At 37.6% G+C, this 20514-nt stretch overlaps 1 protein-coding gene across 1 annotated transcript in view; it reads left to right on the plus strand.

The window, feature by feature from the left end:
• TTN (titin) overlaps nt 1-20514 on the plus strand; it is a 306431-nt gene that overhangs the window by 211193 nt on the left and 74724 nt on the right. Inside the window, 28 exon segments of the mRNA XM_027773115.1 lie at nt 1-90; nt 193-555; nt 864-1166; nt 1295-1594; nt 1684-1980; nt 2071-2355; nt 2440-2733; nt 4790-5089; nt 5219-5527; nt 5648-5838; nt 6753-7182; nt 8467-8775; nt 8881-9029; nt 9116-9148; nt 9245-9374; nt 9468-9767; nt 9854-10171; nt 13746-14042; nt 14151-14450; nt 14539-14853; nt 14946-15094; nt 16114-16264; nt 16352-16633; nt 18106-18408; nt 18924-19226; nt 19329-19610; nt 19693-19992; nt 20086-20388. The exon segment at nt 1-90 is cut by the window's left edge and continues 23 nt beyond it. Of these exon segments, the coding sequence (XP_027628916.1) occupies nt 1-90; nt 193-555; nt 864-1166; nt 1295-1594; nt 1684-1980; nt 2071-2355; nt 2440-2733; nt 4790-5089; nt 5219-5527; nt 5648-5838; nt 6753-7182; nt 8467-8775; nt 8881-9029; nt 9116-9148; nt 9245-9374; nt 9468-9767; nt 9854-10171; nt 13746-14042; nt 14151-14450; nt 14539-14853; nt 14946-15094; nt 16114-16264; nt 16352-16633; nt 18106-18408; nt 18924-19226; nt 19329-19610; nt 19693-19992; nt 20086-20388 (7386 nt within the window).

The raw sequence follows: 20514 nt of genomic DNA on the forward strand, positions 1-20514 counted from the left end.
AGTACCAATTCCGTGTGCGAGCAGAGAATGCTGCTGGTATTAGTGAGCCTTCTCGGGCTACTCCTCCAACCAAAGCTGTAGATCCCATTGGTATGTTTTATTTAATTTTCCCATTGTAAAATAAATGAAAATAATGTTTTGTCAGATACTTGAATCAAAATTTAAAACAATTATTGTTTCTGATCATTACAGATGCACCCAAAGTCATTTTGAAAACAAGCCTAGAAGTGAGACGAGGTGATGAAATAGCACTTGACGCAACAATTTCTGGATCACCCTACCCAACTATTACATGGTTAAAGGATGAAAACATTTTAACACCAGAGGAAATTAAGAAGCGAGTAGCACCCACAGTTAGGAGGAAAAAGGGTGAAGTTCAAGAAGAAGAACCATTTGTCCTGTCTCTGGCAGAGCGTTTAAGTATCGACAATAGCAAACAAGGAGAATCTCAGCTACGTGTCCGAGATTCTCTCCGACCTGACCACGGTCTGTATATGATCAAAGCTGAGAATGACCATGGTATCGCAAAAGCTCCTTGTACTGTCAGTGTGCTAGGTAAGTGGTTCAAATTACACTTTCCAATGGAAAAGTCTATATTAGAGTACGACACAGAAATAGAGTTCAGAGGAACAATAAAAAAAATGGGAAAAATATCTTAAGCAAGTTATATTCAGCCACACTTTATCTGCTGGCCATGTGAAAGAAATCAACTGACCTTGTTATTCAGTAGTTAAGGTGTACAAATATAGATAGAGGTGGAAAGAAAACAGAAGTGTGTCAAAGGAGCGCATTAACTTTTGCATTTTCCATAGAAAACAGTTCTATGCAAATTTTTAATCACTTTTTCTCTTTTGAACTATTAGATACGCCAGGACCACCAGTCAACTTTGTATTTGAAGATATTAGAAAGAACTCAGTCCTCTGTAAATGGGAGCCACCGCTTGATGATGGTGGCAGCGAAATCATCAACTACACTCTGGAAAAGAAAGACAAGACGAAACCTGATTCAGAATGGGTTGTTATCACCTCAACACTTAGACATTGCAAATATTCAGTAACAAAGTTGATTGAAGACAAAGAGTACCTCTTCCGCGTGAGAGCTGAAAATAGGTTTGGGCCTGGACCACCATGTGTTTCAAAGCCATTATTAGCTAAAGATCCATTTGGTAAGGTTCCTTTAACATGTAAAGTTTGCCTTTTTATCATATAATAGAGTGTTTACATTATCAAAGCTTATAAAATTAAACTTTTACACCATATTAGGGAATTAATAAAAATATTATATTTCTATTAGAACCACCTGATGCACCTGATAAACCCATTGTGGAAGATGTTACCAGCAATAGTATGGTGGTGAAATGGAATGAACCAAAAGATAATGGAAGCCCCATCTTGGGTTACTGGCTTGAAAAACGTGAGATTAATAGTACACATTGGTCTCGTGTCAATAAAAGTCTTCTGAATTCTTTGAAAACTAAAGTAGATGGCTTATTAGAAGGACTCACCTATGTGTTCAGAGTATGTGCAGAAAACGCAGCTGGACCTGGAAAGTTCAGTCCACCTTCAGATCCCAAAACAGCACGTGATCCAATCTGTAAGTAATTCCTGTAAGAGACCATGGGAGAAAGCTACTGTCCAATTTACTATCAGTGTATGTGATTTCTATATCTGCATTCATCTTAGCTCCACCCGGGCCACCTATCCCAAGAGTCGCTGACACAAGCTCTACAACTATTGAACTCGAATGGGAACCCCCAGTTTTCAATGGTGGTGGGGAAATTGTTGGCTACTTTGTGGATAAGCAGCTGGTTGGCACAAATGAATGGTCACGCTGCACAGAGAAGATGATCAAGGTCCGTCAGTACACTGTCAAAGAAATCCGAGAGGGTGCCGATTACAAACTCCGTGTGAGTGCTGTCAATGCTGCAGGTGAAGGTCCTCCTGGAGAAACAGAGCCTGTTACTGTGGCTGAACCACAAGGTACTTACAAGTTATTTGAATAAAATTATGTTCATTTTCTCAGCATTGGAATTTGTCTTGGGCTAATGTAGGATGGTTATTTTTCAACAGAGCCTCCAACTGTGGAACTAGATGTTTCTGTCAAAGGTGGAATACAAATAATGGCTGGAAAGACTCTTAGAATTCCAGCTGTGGTGACTGGTCGCCCTGTGCCTACAAAAGTATGGACCATAGAAGAAGGAGAGCTGGATAAAGACCGTGTTGAAATAGAGAATGTTGGAACCAAATCTGAACTAATTATTAAGAATGCATTGAGGAAAGATCATGGCAGATATATAATTACAGCTACTAATAGTTGTGGTTCCAAATTTGCAGCAGCCAGGGTAGAAGTTTTTGGTAAGGAATGTTGCATGGACTTTCATAAGGTTTGTGCAAGTGATACCATTTTCTTACATTTATTTTGTTTTGTTTTGTTTTCAGATGTCCCTGGTCCAGTTCTTGACTTAAAACCTGTTGTAACAAACAGAAAGATGTGTCTGCTTAACTGGTCCGATCCAGCAGATGATGGAGGAAGTGAAATCACAGGCTTCATTATTGAAAGAAAAGATGCCAAAATGCATACTTGGCGGCAACCAATAGAAACGGAGAGATCTAAATGTGATATCACGGGTCTCATTGAGGGCCAGGAATATATGTTCCGTGTTATTGCCAAGAACAAGTTTGGCTGTGGCCCTCCTGTTGAAATAGGACCTATTCTTGCAGTTGATCCACTAGGTAAAAGAGAAAGTTTTCAGTGTGTATGCAAAATAAATATTACTTTGCTTCTAGTTATCTCATTTACTTCCTGAGCTTTATGGCTTCAAATCCCAGCAGTCTCAAAATGGTTAGAGAGTAGTGAGAAAAGTACATTAATAACTACTAACAGCTCTGAAGATCTCATGTTTGCTATAATTTCAATATAATTTTTGGCTTTAAATATAATAAGTGTGCCTGAAATGTGTATTTAAAAACTTGTAGCTACTAGGATTTAGTAATAACCTAGAAGCAGTTTAGAAGTAGTAAGTATTTTCCACTGAATACAATGGAGCAAGTTTTTTTTTCAATTTAATAATCTTGACATTCAAGAGAATTCACTGTTTTTTCTAAATTATTAGGTTGCTGACATTGAAAAATATGTCATGACTTTCTCAGTGACCTAGTATTATGGGACAGATAATATTTAATCAAATATTTAATAAAAATATACCTTAGTATTCTTCTACCCCCACAAAGTCTCCACACTAAAAGGATAGAGAGGCTCAAAATCAGAAAGAGTCACCAAAAAAATAGAAAATCAATCCAAGGAAGTCTTCCAGAAACCAGTATGAAACACTGAAATTCCTTACATGTAGTAATACACATGAATATCCCATCTGAGACACCAAAGCCCTTGAGGAAGACTTTTTCCTGAAGAGCTCGACAAAGTTATTCCTCACCACCCCTGAAAAAATAAAAGAAAAGAGAAATTATTGGGTCAACAGGATGTGTTTTTCTATACAAAAATGGTCATGACTTTTCCAACAACCCAGTACATCCTGCACTAGTGTTACAGCTCATCTCAAAATGTCTACTATGCCTCAAGTTGTGCCAGTGGCATCAGAGCACAGCTAGGGTTCCCCTCTCTGGTTGTGGTGACAATTAAAACCTATTCTTTTGGTTCTGTCCTTCAGAACACAAAACTACAGTAGCATTACATAAATTTCCTTCTCTACGTATTTTAAACCCACACTGAGGCAACATGACTCAAAGTATGTTCAGTACAAATATCCAATGTTTGTTATTAAAAGAAACACTTTGCTCTTGGCTGGTCATCCAAAGCAAACCTTCGCAGACTTACTTTCCTGTTGTAGTTCATTAGGACTAAAAGTTTTTCCAGTGACAGAGATAAATAATCTATAATGCTAAATATTTTGTAAAATGCATGCAGTTTTATTTATTTTTTAATTAATAATCTTCATAGAAAGATTTTACTTTTTTAAAATATATTTTATTTTCTTTCAATTTATTTTATACATTCCATCACTATACATCACTTAGCTTGTAAACTGAGTTTTCTAACATGGATACATTGCACACCAGTCCAGTTGGGGATAGTATACATGTTACCATCAACAATGTCTCTCTTTCATAGCCTAGCTTGCTTCACTCAGTGGTAAATCTTCCATATTTGTCCACTTTCTATCAAAATCCAGGGTGTTGTTCTTTATGGCTGAGTAGTATTCTACAGAGTATATGTGTCACACTTTTTCAATCCATTCTTCTGTTTGTGGACATTTGGGTTGGTTCCATGTCTCAGCAATTGTGAATAATGCCACAATAAACATAGATGTGCAAGCACTTTTCCAACTAAGCATCCTCCTGTCCTTTGGGTAGATACCCAGGAATAGGACTGCTGGATCATATGGTAGTTCTATTTGTAGATCTTTGAGGAATCATCATATTATTCCCCACAGAGGCTGGACCAATTTTTACTAAGAAAAAATTTTGTCTTATGGATGCCTATAATTCTGATAACTAACATGTTTGGGGAAGACTTTTAAAGGTAGAAGTAAAGTTATACCAAACAGAAGCCTATTTTTTCTTTTTGTATTATATTTAATCAATATACATCTGTACCACATACAAAATGGTTTTCCCCATGTGAATACAGTGCATATTAATCAAGTCATAGATAATATGCACATTATCATCAACAGAAATCTACTTTCACATAGTTTCACTGAAATGAGAGATTATGTCTTGTGTGAATATTCATCTCATGCTTATCATTTTAACTTGCCTCTTGTTAAAGGTCCTCCAACATCTCCTGAGAGGCTCACGTACACAGAGAGGACAAAGTCCACTATCACACTGGACTGGAAAGAGCCTCGCAGTGATGGTGGCAGCCCTATCCAAGGATATATCATTGAAAAACGACGTCACGACAAACCCGACTTTGAAAGAGTTAACAAACGACTCTGCCCGACCACATCTTTTCTGGTTGAAAATCTTGATGAACACCAAATGTATGAATTCCGTGTCAAAGCCGTCAATGCAATTGGTGAAAGTGAACCATCCCTGCCTCTTAATGTAGTCATACAAGATGATGAAGGTGTGAAATCTGAATACAGTACTTTTAATGTACTTTTTAAATGTACTTTTAACGTATAGTGCTGCCATGAACTAAGAAAACATCCTCATGACTTTGCTATGTTATTTTCCTTTCCCTTCTCTTTTGCAGTACCTCCAACTATTAAGCTGCGTCTGGCTGTCCGAGGAGACACTATCAAAGTGAAGGCAGGGGAGCCTGTTAATATCCCTGCAGATGTGACAGGCCTGCCAATGCCCAAGATTGAATGGTCTAAGAATGAAACCGTGATTGAAAAACCCACTGATGCACTTCAGATAACCAAGGAAGAAGTATCCCGAAGTGAGGCAAAGACTGAGCTTAGCATTCCCAAAGCCGTCCGAGGAGACAAGGGCACTTACACAATAACTGCTTCCAATCGCCTTGGCTCAGTGTTCCGAAATGTTCATGTTGAAGTATATGGTAGGTGACTGCTTTCTAAATCAAGAAAATATGAATAAATAATTATTAAACTTTTGCCAAAAAAAAAAAAAAAAAAAGAAAGAATTGCCTTCTCAATCTCCTTTCTTGGTTCCTTTCCAGATCGCCCATCCCCACCAAGAAATCTCGCTGTTACTGACATTAAGGCTGAGTCTTGCTACTTGACATGGGATGCTCCTCTAGATAACGGTGGCAGTGAAATAACCCATTATGTCATTGACAAACGTGATGCAAGCAGGAAAAAAGCCGAATGGGAGGAAGTCACCAACACTGCTGTAGAGAGGAAATATGGGGTAAATTCTTGCAATTATTTTCTTTTTTTTTTTTTTGAGAAAAATTTTTGCTATAGGGCACATGTGATTGCTAGAGAGACAGAGAGTCAGAAAATGAGAAATCACCGACTGGCAGGTGACCACACCACAATCCTATTTTCCTTCATTCTCCTCCTGAAATTTTGGGCATGCACACACACACACCTGGTGTGAGTTTCAAGCTGCTAGGCCCAGGACTTGAACCATGATGAACCATGTGGGAGTCCAGCAACATAACCATTAAGCCATCTGCTGGTCCTGCAAATATTTTCTTAAATGCATTAAAAGAACATGAATCTGATGTAACACCATTTTGCTATAACATTGAAATTTAATGATTAGCCTTAAAACCATGTACAAACAACTGTTGTTTTGTTATTATAGTGCTAAACACTACAGGCATGAGGCACATAGTAAATCTATTTGATGTACAGATACTTCTTTAGAGATCAATACTAGGTACAATTAATTTATGTATCTTTTTTTTTTTGGGAGAGGTTTTTGCTATAGGGTGCGTGCGCTCACCAGACAGACAGAGACAGAAAGTGAGAAATCACCCCCCAGGGGAGATGGCCATGCCGCAATCCCTTCTCTTCCATTCTCCTCTCAGGATCTTGGGCATGCATGCACACGCGCCCGGCATGAGTTTTAAGCCACCAGGTCTGGGACTCAAACTGCGGTCGACTACGTGGGAGTCCAGCGACATAGCCATTATGCTAACTGCTGGTCCCACGTATTATTTTAAAAGGGTTTTCTCTTTCTCTCTGTCTTCCCCATATTTTAAGTTTATGTATTTATTTCTTCTTATAATCATTGCTCCCAAAATAACTTGAGTTTTAAAGTGAGTGAGAATCAATATGATATTTGATTGAAATTTTCATTCATCTATTTTTTAGATTTGGAAACTTATTCCCAATGGTCAGTATGAGTTCCGAGTTCGGGCAGTGAATAAATATGGAACCAGCGATGAATGCAAATCAGATAAAGTGGTCATTCAAGATCCTTATCGTCTTCCTGGACCTCCAGGAAAACCAAAGGTTTTGGAACGTACCAAAGGGTCTATGTTAGTGAGTTGGACTCCTCCTTTGGACAATGGCGGCTCTCCAATTACTGGCTACTGGCTAGAGAAAAGAGAGGAGGGAGGTGCCTACTGGTCACGTGTTAGCCGTGCACCAATAACCAAAATGGGATTAAAGGGTGTGGAATTCAATGTGCCCCGTTTGATCGAAGGTGTTAAATACCAGTTCAGAGCCATGGCAATAAATGCTGCAGGCATTGGCCCCCCCAGTGAACCATCAGATCCAGCTGTTGCAGGAGATCCGATCTGTAAGTATATTTCCATTCCTGGGATTCATTTCTGAAGGGCAAAGTCACTAAATGGATAATTCTGTTTTTAAATGTCTTATAATTTTCTCTGCCTAATTATTGTATTTATTAAAGTAAAAGTTTCTGTTCACTGAGCTATCAAAAGTATATATGTATGTGTGGATATGAGGAGATTTCAAATACATATATATACATATACATAAGATATACAGTTGAAAACACTTGAATTAAACCTACTATTTTAAGAGGAATCACAATAACAATGACTTGAACTATAAACTCCTCTCTGCTCTTATACTTTAAATAAAGATCTATCTCATTAGATACTGTAGAAATCTCCCCCATAAAACAGACCTACAAGTAAAAATTGAACAAAATACTGTTAGCTTTTCATTAATATTCATTGAACGAGGTCAAACAAAAGAAAAATTTTTTTGAAAACTCTATGAGCAGATCAGTTGAAAAATAGAAATATGAGGTCCTTAATTACTAGTTCTGTGTGTCATATATCTGATTAGATTCTCTACAAAAGCAAAATTCAAGTATTTGTTAAAAAGGAGATGTAAAATACTCTTAAATGCTCACTATGTGGAGTGTGTGTGTATGTGTGTGTGTGTGTGTGTGTGTGTGTGTGTGTGTAAAATGAGGTAGTCATTCATTCATTCAGCAAACTCCAATAGTGTTAAACATGTGATATGTGCAAGGATCCATGCTAAGCACAGGAAAGTGAAATGTTATGATTGAAAAGACAAATGGAGTAAAAGAATTCCTGTCATTATAAAGCATCCTCCAAAATGGGAAGAATTATTGTAAATGTTGACCATGTCCCTAAGGAGCACTAAGATGACTTTGTGTTCAAAAATGTACCGTCTAATGAGGAAATCATTTAAAAAACTTTCATGTGTGGTTAACTAAGTAAAAGTGAGTTTATAGTAAAGAATATTATAAAATCTCTTTAAAGGGATCTCAAAAGTAAATACTGGTTTTAACTAGTCATGTATAAAGACAATAGAATATAGATCTAAGTAGGAGATAGTGAGTAGTCATTCTATTCTATTAAATGTTTGCTTAGTGCTGAATGAAAAGAGACTACTGTGTTTCTTACATTTTGCTTCTCAAGAAAGTATTTCATTCCCTTTTAACATTCCAATGTTTAATATTTAATATATTAAAAATAATACATTATCATGTACACTAGAGATTCTTATGGAATATAAATCTAGCATTCATCACCTTCAAAATTTGATGATATTTTGTTTTCTTGTTTGTTTGTTCTCTTATTAGATCCACCTGGGCCACCTTCTTGCCCAGAGGTTAAAGATAAAACAAAATCAAGCATCTCACTAGCATGGAAACCTCCCGCCAAAGATGGTGGAAGTCCCATCAAAGGATACATTGTAGAAATGCAAGAAGAGGGTACTACTGACTGGAAAAAAGTAAATGAGCCAGATAAACTTATAACTACCTGTGAATGTGTCGTACCTAATCTGAAAGAACTCAGGAAATACCGATTCAGAGTGAAAGCTGTCAATGAAGCTGGTGAATCTGAACCAAGTGATACAACTGGAGAGATTCCTGCCACTGACATTCTAGGTATCTCCCTTTTGACCTTGTTATGCAATCGATTAATTTACTGAGGATTTGTCAATTATGTTTTTGGAAAGTGTGAGCTAAATCCTATTATACATGGTATTACAGAGGTACCAGAAGTTTTCATTGACATTGGAGCCCAAGACTGTCTGATTTGTCAAGCTGGTTCACAGATTAGGATTCCCGCTGTCATTAAGGGACGCCCAACACCAAAATCATCTTGGGAATTTGACGGAAAAGCAAAGAAGGCAATGAAGGTAAGAAAATTCTAATTCTCCTGCATCTCCCATTAACTGACTATAAATAATATTTATACTACAACTAACTATCATCTTTTCTAAAGGATGGAGTCCACGATATCCCTGAAGATGCACAGGTAAAGAAATATATTTATTGAAATAATTAAGAATATAGTTGACTTCAACACTGCTGTTCTTTCATTTAATGCATAACTGCTGTTTTCTTTGTATAGCTGGAGACTGCTGAAAACTCATCAGTAATTATTATTCCTGAGTGTAAACGATCTCATTCAGGCAAATACAGTATCACGGCCAAGAATAAAGCAGGACAAAAGACTGCAAATTGCAGAGTTAAAGTCATGGGTAAGAAAGATTTCAAAAGTTGCTACAGAATAAGAACAAACTGTTTTTAAACATCTAAGGAACATCATTTATATTTTGATTTGCATCCAACAGATGTACCAGGCCCACCCAAAGACCTGAAAGTTAGTGACATCACAAGGGGTAGCTGCAGACTTTCATGGAAGATGCCAGATGATGATGGAGGAGACAGGATCAAAGGCTATGTTATTGAGAAGAAGACCATTGATGGAAAAGCCTGGACTAAAGTCAATCCAAACTGTGGAAGCACCTCGTTCGTAGTGCCTGATCTCATCTCTGAACAGCAATATTTCTTCCGTGTGCGAGCAGAAAACCGTTTCGGCATTGGACCGCCTGTGGAAACTGTTCAGAGGACCACTGCAAGAGATCCAATATGTAAGTTTTAAAATCTGAATTTTAAATATCTTCTCACCATTGAAGTATATTGTTATAAACAATACTTTCTTTAATTATTTTTAAAGATCCTCCTGACCCCCCAATTAAACTCAAGATTGGCCTCATAACAAAGAACACAGTACACTTGTCATGGAAACCGCCAAAGAATGATGGGGGCTCACCTGTCACCCACTATATTGTTGAGTGTCTTGCATGGGACCCTACTGGGACAAAGAAAGAAGCATGGAAACAGTGCAATAGGCGTGATGTGGAAGACCTACAGTTTACCGTTGAAGACCTCACGGAGGGTGGAGAGTATGAATTCAGAGTCAAAGCTGTCAATGCTGCAGGAGTCAGTAAACCTTCAGCCACTGTGGGCCCTGTGATTGTCAAAGACCAGACATGTACGTACCAACCTGTGACAGGAAATGCCCTTTATGACGACCTTCCCAGAGATTTAATACTAGTCCAAGATTTAAAAAACAAAAAAGGATCTGTACATCACAAGTACCACGGATTGCATGTAGACGTGGACACATTATTCAAATACTCCTTTCCTTAACTTCCACAGAATGATCATATTTTCCTATATGTTCCCTTTTTCCCATTTTTAAATATAATTTTATTTTATTTTAACTTATTTTATACATTCAATCACATACATCACTTAGTTTGTAAAGTGAATGTTCCAACATGAATACACTTCTCACCAGTCTAGTTGGGGATACTATACACGTTACCATCAACAGATAATAACATATTTCTGAGTCCCATGAATGTCTTGCCTCGCTATTTTTCTCTTTAATGTCTTTCCTCAGACTCTCCTCCTCCCACCCTCTTTCCACACTGTTTCCAGTATCTAGAACCATGATGTTTGAATTTTCTTATTATAAATTTCTACATGACAGGCTCTTATTTATCAGAATAATAATAAAGCAATTCCTCTGCATGCCCCTCAATAGGTGTAGAAAGTAAGAGCCATTTGCTTAGCAGCTGCTGAGACCTATTTATTTTCAAATCAACCTGCCTTTTCTCAATTTGAGAAAATATATTTCTGATTTTTTTTTCAAGATTTTTTTGCCATAGGGCATGTCATTTGCTAGAGAGAGAGAGACAGAGACAGACAGAGGGGAAGTGAGAAATCACCACTCCCCCTCCAGGGGGAGGAGTTGCCACATTGCCATATTTTCTCCTCCATTTGCCTCTTGGGATTTGGGCCATACACACATGCCCAGTGTGATTTTCAAACCACTAGGTCTGGGACTCGAACCACAGTTGGACATGTGGGAGTCCAGCACCTTAACCACCATGACAAATGCTGGCCCCGATATATTTCCATTTTAATAGATAAATATGCATAAAAACATGGTAGTAATTCTCCTTCAAATTATTATTCCCATCACTCCTGCTGTGTATTTACTCAGTTCTTTCTGCTAAGCTTAAAGAACTGTTGTAATAAAAACTGCTGTGTATTTGTTCCGTTCTCTTAAGTTTAAAGAACTGTTGTTAGTATATGAATTTAGTATTTTCATACAGTAAGTTTGTAGGAAATGGAAAATTGTCTCGCAATTGCTAATAGTTAAGTGTTTTAACATAATTCAGCTCAGAGTGAAAAATATAGGTCCCTTCAGAATTCTGTGTAGTTATTAAAAGGAACATCATGAGAGCACTCCCAAGCTTAAACTACCCTAATTTCCACTTCTCCTTTTTGTCAGAATGTGCACGTGCATAGTAGTATGACATGAGATAGAGGCACCAGCTCATATAAAGCCACAGGTAGATCCAACAAAGGATGCTAACTACATGTACCTGCCCACCAAACTAGTGTAATTGTGTTAAAGTCAACGTTGCATGTTGAGCTGAGTTGCAGAATCTGAGTATTGTCGATCCAAACAGCTTTATAGTCACTGTAAATAATAATGTGATTGATTGTATGGGAGAAAATGAAATGAAAAAAAATAATAATAAAAGGAAAAAAAATTTTTAAATTCTACTGTCTAACATTTAATGCCTTTTGCTCCAAATGACAACTTTTTTTTTGAACACAGTACACTTGTCATGGAAACCGCCAAAGAATGATGGGGGCTCACCTGTCACCCACTATATTGTTGAGTGTCTTGCATGGGACCCTACTGGGACAAAGAAAGAAGCATGGAAACAGTGCAATAGGCGTGATGTGGAAGACCTACAGTTTACCGTTGAAGACCTCACGGAGGGTGGAGAGTATGAATTCAGAGTCAAAGCTGTCAATGCTGCAGGAGTCAGTAAACCTTCAGCCACTGTGGGCCCTGTGATTGTCAAAGACCAGACATGTACGTACCAACCTGTGACAGGAAATGCCCTTTATGACGACCTTCCCAGAGATTTAATACTAGTCCAAGATTTAAAAAACAAAAAAGGATCTGTACATCACAAGTACCACGGATTGCATGTAGACGTGGACACATTATTCAAATACTCCTTTCCTTAACTTCCACAGAATGATCATATTTTCCTATATGTTCCCTTTTTCCCATTTTTAAATATAATTTTATTTTATTTTAACTTATTTTATACATTCAATCACATACATCACTTAGTTTGTAAAGTGAATGTTCCAACATGAATACACTTCTCACCAGTCTAGTTGGGGATACTATACACGTTACCATCAACAGATAATAACATATTTCTGAGTCCCATGAATGTCTTGCCTCGCTATTTTTCTCTTTAATGTCTTTCCTCAGACTCTCCTCCTCCCACCCTCTTTCCACACTGTTTCCAGTATCTAGAACCATGATGTTTGAATTTTCTTATTATAAATTTCTACATGACAGGCTCTTATTTATCAGAATAATAATAAAGCAATTCCTCTGCATGCCCCTCAATAGGTGTAGAAAGTAAGAGCCATTTGCTTAGCAGCTGCTGAGACCTATTTATTTTCAAATCAACCTGCCTTTTCTCAATTTGAGAAAATATATTTCTGATTTTTTTTTCAAGATTTTTTTGCCATAGGGCATGTCATTTGCTAGAGAGAGAGAGACAGAGACAGACAGAGGGGAAGTGAGAAATCACCACTCCCCCTCCAGGGGGAGGAGTTGCCACATTGCCATATTTTCTCCTCCATTTGCCTCTTGGGATTTGGGCCATACACACATGCCCAGTGTGATTTTCAAACCACTAGGTCTGGGACTCGAACCACAGTTGGACATGTGGGAGTCCAGCACCTTAACCACCATGACAAATGCTGGCCCCGATATATTTCCATTTTAATAGATAAATATGCATAAAAACATGGTAGTAATTCTCCTTCAAATTATTATTCCCATCACTCCTGCTGTGTATTTACTCAGTTCTTTCTGCTAAGCTTAAAGAACTGTTGTAATAAAAACTGCTGTGTATTTGTTCCGTTCTCTTAAGTTTAAAGAACTGTTGTTAGTATATGAATTTAGTATTTTCATACAGTAAGTTTGTAGGAAATGGAAAATTGTCTCGCAATTGCTAATAGTTAAGTGTTTTAACATAATTCAGCTCAGAGTGAAAAATATAGGTCCCTTCAGAATTCTGTGTAGTTATTAAAAGGAACATCATGAGAGCACTCCCAAGCTTAAACTACCCTAATTTCCACTTCTCCTTTTTGTCAGAATGTGCACGTGCATAGTAGTATGACATGAGATAGAGGCACCAGCTCATATAAAGCCACAGGTAGATCCAACAAAGGATGCTAACTACATGTACCTGCCCACCAAACTAGTGTAATTGTGTTAAAGTCAACGTTGCATGTTGAGCTGAGTTGCAGAATCTGAGTATTGTCGATCCAAACAGCTTTATAGTCACTGTAAATAATAATGTGATTGATTGTATGGGAGAAAATGAAATGAAAAAAAATAATAATAAAAGGAAAAAAAATTTTTAAATTCTACTGTCTAACATTTAATGCCTTTTGCTCCAAATGACAACTTTTTTTTTTCTCTTTTTTTTTTTTTTTTAATAATCTAGGCCCACCATCAATTGAGCTGAAAGAATTCATGGAGGTTGAAGAAGGAACTGATGTTAGCATCGTGGCCAAAATTAAAGGTGTGCCATTCCCAACACTGACCTGGTTTAAAGCTCCTCCAAAGAAGCCTGACAGCAAAGAACCTGTTGTCTATGACACCCACGTCAACAAACTGGTGGTGGACGATACTTGCACTTTGGTTATTCCACAGTCTCGCAGGAGTGACACTGGTTTATATACCATCACAGCTGTAAATAATCTGGGAACAGCATCAAAGGAAATGAGACTGAATGTCCTTGGTAAGGATTACATGACTTAACTTAAACTACATGTTATTTTATCCATAAATAATATTTGGCTTTAAAATCCTCTGACTAATAATGTGTTCCTTCTTTAAACCATTTTAGGTCGTCCTGGCCCTCCAGTGGGACCTATAAAGTTTGAATCTATTTCAGCAGATCAAATGACCTTATCTTGGCTTCCACCTAAAGATGATGGAGGGTCCAAGATTACAAACTATGTCATTGAAAAAAGAGAAGCTAATAGGAAGACATGGGTACGTGTCTCCAGTGAACCTAAAGAGTGCATGTACACAATTCCCAAATTGCTAGAAGGTCACGAATATGTATTCAGAATCATGGCCCAGAATAAATATGGCATTGGGGAGCCCCTTGACAGTGAACCTGAAACAGCAAGAAATCTCTTCTGTAAGTAGGACAATATTTTCACCTATGAATATATTCTTATCTGTGTTTGTTATAAGAGCTTATAAATCAATGTGATTTTCTTGCACAGCTGTCCCTGGAGCACCGGATAAACCAACGGTCAGCAGCGTGACTCGTAACTCCATGACTGTCAACTGGGAAGAGCCTGAATATGATGGAGGCTCTCCTGTGACAGGGTACTGGCTGGAAATGAAAGACACCACTTCAAAGAGGTGGAAGAGGGTTAACCGAGATCCTATCAAAGCCATGACTTTGGGGGTTTCTTATAAAGTGACTGGCCTCATTGAAGGTTCTGACTATCAGTTCCGAGTATACGCCATCAATGCTGCTGGTGTGGGTCCAGCAAGTCTACCATCAGACCCAGTGACTGCAAGAGATCCAATTGGTAAGCCTTGAAATCATTATTTTTTTTTTTAAATTTTGTTTTCCAAAGGTGCCATGGAAACAAGAATACTAATGTATACTGGTTCTTTCTAGCCCCTCCGGGTCCTCCATTCCCCAAAGTGACAGACTGGACTAAATCGTCTGTGGATCTGGAGTGGTCTCCCCCACTAAAAGATGGTGGATCCAAAGTAACTGGGTATATTGTTGAATATAAAGAAGAAGGGAAAGAAGAATGGGAAAAGGTAACTAAACTTGGCATTAAGGAAATGTACTTTTATTTTTTTTTATTTCTTTAATATGTTTTATTTTAATTTCTTTTATACATTCAATCACTATACATCACTTTGCTTATAAAGTGAATTTTCCCAACATCAACACACTTCACAGCAGTCCAGTTGGGGTACTATATATGTTATCATCAATAGATAATAATCCATTTCTGTGTCCCATAAACATCTTGCCTTTCTTTTTTCTCCTTAATGTCTTTCCTCACGCTCTCCTCCTTCTCCCACTCTCTTCCCATACTGCATCCAGTATCCATAACCATAATTTACTTTTAATAAATTAAAAACATAGTAATTACTCTCAATCCCATTAACTTCTACCTATATTTTTGTATTAAGAATGTAGGAAGGGAACCAGCAGTTAGCGTAATGGCTATGTCGCTGGATTCCCACGTAGTCGACCGTGGTTCGCGTCCCAGACCCTGTGGCTTAGAACTCACGCTGGGCGCGTGTGCGTGCATGCCCAAGATCCCAAGAGGAGAAAGGAGAAGGGACTGCGGCGTGACCATCCCCCCTGGGGGGTGATTTCTCGCTTTCTGTCTCTATGTGTCTCTCTGTCTGTCTGGCGAGCGCACACGCCCTATAGCGAAAAAAAACTCTCAAAAAAAAAAAAAAAAGAATGTAAGAAAATAACATAATCATTACTAATAACCTAAATATCTCTTAAGGCCAAAAATACAAATAAAAAATTAGGTCATTTATTGTTAACTTATCTTTTGGTTATAAATCCTGGAAAGGGAGAATAAATTAACAGTACAGTTTTTAAAAATAATTAGACAATAATTTAAAAACATAATTCCTAACAAATGCTTCCATTCAGTGTTGCCTGTAACATCTTACTCCTCATATTAAACTAGCAAAAACTTACCCAAAGAGATTAGTTATATACACTGCTGGCTATGCTCTAAAAAGCTATTAAAACAAGATGCTTCAAAGAACCATCCTAATTATAAAATATTTATGATTTTTTTTTCCAGGGTAAAGATAAAGAAGTTAGAGGAACAAAACTTGTTGTGACAGGATTAAAAGAAGGAGCATTCTACAAATTTAGAGTTAGAGCAGTCAATATTGCAGGCATTGGGGAACCTGGAGAAGCCACAGATATCATTGAAATGAAGGACAGAATTGGTAATTATTCACATTTTCATAATTTCATCAATATGATGTTCCGTATTGAAAATGAAAATCACATTTGTAATTTTCCATTGTTCCCAGTTCTGCCTGACCTTCAGCTGGACGCCAGCGTCAGAGACAGAATTGTGGTCCATGCTGGAGGGGTGATCAGAATCATCGCTTATGTGTCTGGAAAGCCTCCTCCGACTGTCACATGGAGCATGAATGAAAGCGCCTTACCTCAAGAAGCCAATATTGAGACCACTGCCATTAGCTCATCCATGGTCATCAAAAACTGCCAGAGGAGCCATCAAGGCGTCTATTCTCTTCTTGCCAAAAATGCAGGGGGAGAAAGAAAAAAGACAATTATTGTTGATGTATTAGGTAATCTGTCTGTTTGTCTATGTAATTTTTTATACCAGCATTTTACTACATTACAACAAAGTTATGTTGTAATAAAACTGTTCAAAATATTTTGGTAAATAAGAAAAATCACCCACAATACCAATGACCATTATTAGAATTTTTAAAAACTTTTTCCTGGGGACATGAGGTGGCATGATGGTTAAGGTGCCGGACTCCCACATGGTCCACCACAGTTCAAGTCCTGGACCTGGCTGCTTGAAAATCACACCAGGAACATTCACGAGCATACCCAAAATCCCAGGAGGAGAATGGAGGAGAAGGGCTTGTAGCATGGTCATCCTCCCTTGGTGGGGGGAGGGTGATTTCTCACTTTCCCTCTCACTGTCTATCTCTGGCGAGAGCATGCACCCTATAGCTAAAACCTTTTTTAAAAAGAAAAATTCCCTCTTAATTTTTTTATCTCATGCAAATTCTAATGGTCTTACTACTACTATGCATAAAATTTTATAGACTGCTTTTTATATAACATGTCACTATGCACATCTACCATGTTGTTATAGTTTCCTTAAAAGCAACTCTTCTGTTTAACAATTTGTCAGTGTTGGCCATTTTCACATCCTGAGACTCCATTTTTATTTGCTGATTATCATAACAATACAAAACCCCTTTGAAAGTTTCAGCATTTTAACAGAATAGAAGCACAATACTTGATGATCTGTTTTTCATTTTTGACACTGACTAGGCTCCACAAGGCTTCTTCATGCCTTGGGTTGGCTGATTTAGTCCAGTAATTTGCTCAGGACATGAAGCCCTCCTACTTAGAGCTGTTTCTAGGCATATCTCTAAGCACAGCCACACTCCAAATAGCCAGAGTTTTTATGTAAAAATAGCCGGTTCTCTATTGAGCGTGACTAATATACAAAAGGTGTAAAGAAAAAGATTCCATTGAGTAGTAGTCCTACAAGCTTTAAATTTAGTTTCAGGGCTCCTAAGCACCCTTTTGCCTAATGGCTAATTCTTTCATTTGAGAACTGGATCACTTCCATGTTAGGTTTCTAACCCCCTAAAAATTATTATGAGATTTGGGGCCTCCTGTGCTGTTCACTTATTCATTAATCACCCAGAAAAAACCTTCCCTCCTTCCCCTTTGGAGAGGAAATGACACAAAAAGAGAGCACGGTGTTGTCTCCCCTTCCATGCCCTTTACTATTCCTGCCCATCTGACTCACAAATTACTTTTAAAAAGCCTTTTATTCTCCCTTCAGCTTCTGCTAAAATCATGGAAAACAATAAACATTGCAAACCTACCTCATTTAAAAATATGGTAGGATATGGATAACAGAAAAAGTAGCAGCTCAAATAATAGACACAAATGCTTTTCTTTGTAAAAAGGTATTTTTTACCCCCTTTATAAAACAGAAGGTAACAAATGTTGAACAGCGTAGTTTATTGAAGACAAATAGCTTAAATTCCTTTCATCTTATTTCCAGATGTGCCTGGTCCTGTTGGTATACCATTCCTATCTGACAACCTGACCAACGACTCTTGCAAACTGACATGGTTTTCACCTGAAGATGATGGGGGCTCTCCAATCACCAACTATGTCATTGAAAAGCGGGAAGCTGATCGCAAAGCATGGACCCCAGTGACATATACAGTCACCCGACAGAATGCTACCGTCCAAGGTCTCATAGAAGGAAAATCCTACTTCTTCCGAATTGCAGCTGAAAATAGTATTGGCATGGGCCCATTTGTTGAGACACCAACTGCACTTGTCATCAGAGATCCAATAAGTAAGTACAAGGATCCAATAATTAAGTATAATATAAAATAATTTTTGGCTTTATCACTTCATTCATTTGATAAAACTATAAATAAATTCCATACATTTCATTTATTTGACAAGCATTTATTAAACAATTACTCAATATCTGATTTGGTACTATTTGAATAGTAATGGTGAAAGAGACTATGATATGTGATTCGTCAAGTTCCTTCCTTAGATACTACATTGATTTTTTTTAATTGCCCACTACGTAGCATAAATAGAAATTAAAATTTTTCCTCTAAAACTACTAACTCTGGAGACCTTTCCTAAATTATTCAGCCTCAATGAATCTCTATCTCTTAATCTGTCAAATGAAGAAATTAAATTCAGTGGGTCTTTCTTAGTTTACTGGTTCTGTGACGAGATCTCTTTTGTAATTTACTGAACCTGACAGTTTAATGTTTAAATGCAATCCTCAGAAAGGAATACTTACTGCATTCTTAATGTGACATTTTTTCCCCACTATAATTGCACCTATAGCTGTACCAGAGCGTCCTGAAGACCTGGAAGTTAAGGAAATTACTAAAGATTCTGTAACTTTGACTTGGAAGCCTCCTAAGTATGATGGTGGATCAGAAATTATTAACTATGTCCTAGAAAGCCGGCTTATTGGAACTGAGAAGTTCCACAAAGTTACAAATGACAACTTGCTTAGCAGAAAATACACTGTGAAAGGCTTAAAAGAAGGTGATACCTATGAGTACCGTGTCAGTGCCGTCAATATTGTTGGACAAGGCAAACCATCATTTTGCACCAAGCCAATCACTTGCAAGGATGAGCTGGGTATGTGTCTACCGTAGTTTATACTTTGAAAACACGCACATTTGTGTATCTGTTGTATGACATCAGTAAAAATGACTTGCCTTTTATCATTATAAATTTTAGCTCCCCCAACACTTGACCTTGACTTCCGAGATAAGCTCACTGTTCGAGTTGGTGAAGCTTTTGCCCTTACTGGCCGTTACTCAGGCAAACCAAAGCCTAAGGTTACTTGGTTCAAAGATGAAGCTGATGTGCTAGAAGATGATCGCACGCACATAAAGACTACTCCAACAACACTTGCTCTAGAGAAGATCAAAGCCAAACGTTCAGATTCTGGCAAATATTGTGTGGTTGTAGAAAACAGTACTGGCTCTAGGAAAGGCCTCTGTCAAGTTAATGTTGTTGGTAAGTATTATTTCATGGGAAGGAAAGACCTGTTATTTCAAAAACAGAGTAGAAATAACATTTTGTGTGTGTGTTTTTGCAGATCGTCCTGGACCACCTGTAGGACCAGTTATTTTTGATGAGGTGACCAAAGATTACATGGTTATCTCTTGGAAGCCTCCTTTAGATGATGGAGGCAGTGAAATTACCAATTATATTATTGAGAAGAAGGAGTTGGGTAAAGACGTTTGGATGCCTGTGACATCTGCAAGTGCTAAAACAACATGCAAAGTTCCTAAACTGCTTGAAGGAAAAGATTATATTTTCCGGATACATGCAGAAAATCTGTATGGAATAAGTGATCCTCTGGTGTCTGATTCAATGAAAGCCAAAGATCGTTTCAGTATGTATTATGTTTCTTTTTAGTGATTCCATGCTTGATATAGTTAATAGGAAGAATTAAATTTCTAACACATTTTGCTAACATTTGTTATAGGAGTTCCTGATGCACCTGATCAGCCAATTGTTACAGAAGTTACCAAAGACTCTGCATTAGTAACTTGGAATAAACCAAATGATGGAGGAAAGCCCATCACAAACTATATCCTGGAAAAGAGGGAAACCATGTCTAAACGATGGGCTAGAGTTACTAAAGAGCCCATCCATCCATACACCAAATTTAGAGTTCCTGATCTTCTAGAAGGATGTCAGTATGAATTCCGAGTTTCTGCAGAAAATGAAATTGGTATTGGAGATCCAAGCCCACCATCCAAACCAGTCTTTGCTAAAGATCCAATTGGTATAGTACTGAAGCAGTGATTTGGTTTATATATTATACAACCTTATTTTCAGCTATGTTCTTACTCTTCTTTTTTTTTTTTTTTTTTTTTTTTTTGGCTAAACCAATCCCCCTTTTTATTCCTAA

This window comes from Tupaia chinensis, unplaced genomic scaffold, assembly GCF_000334495.1.
Source record: "Tupaia chinensis unplaced genomic scaffold, TupChi_1.0 Scaffold000322_1, whole genome shotgun sequence".
NCBI lineage: Eukaryota > Metazoa > Chordata > Mammalia > Scandentia > Tupaiidae > Tupaia > Tupaia belangeri.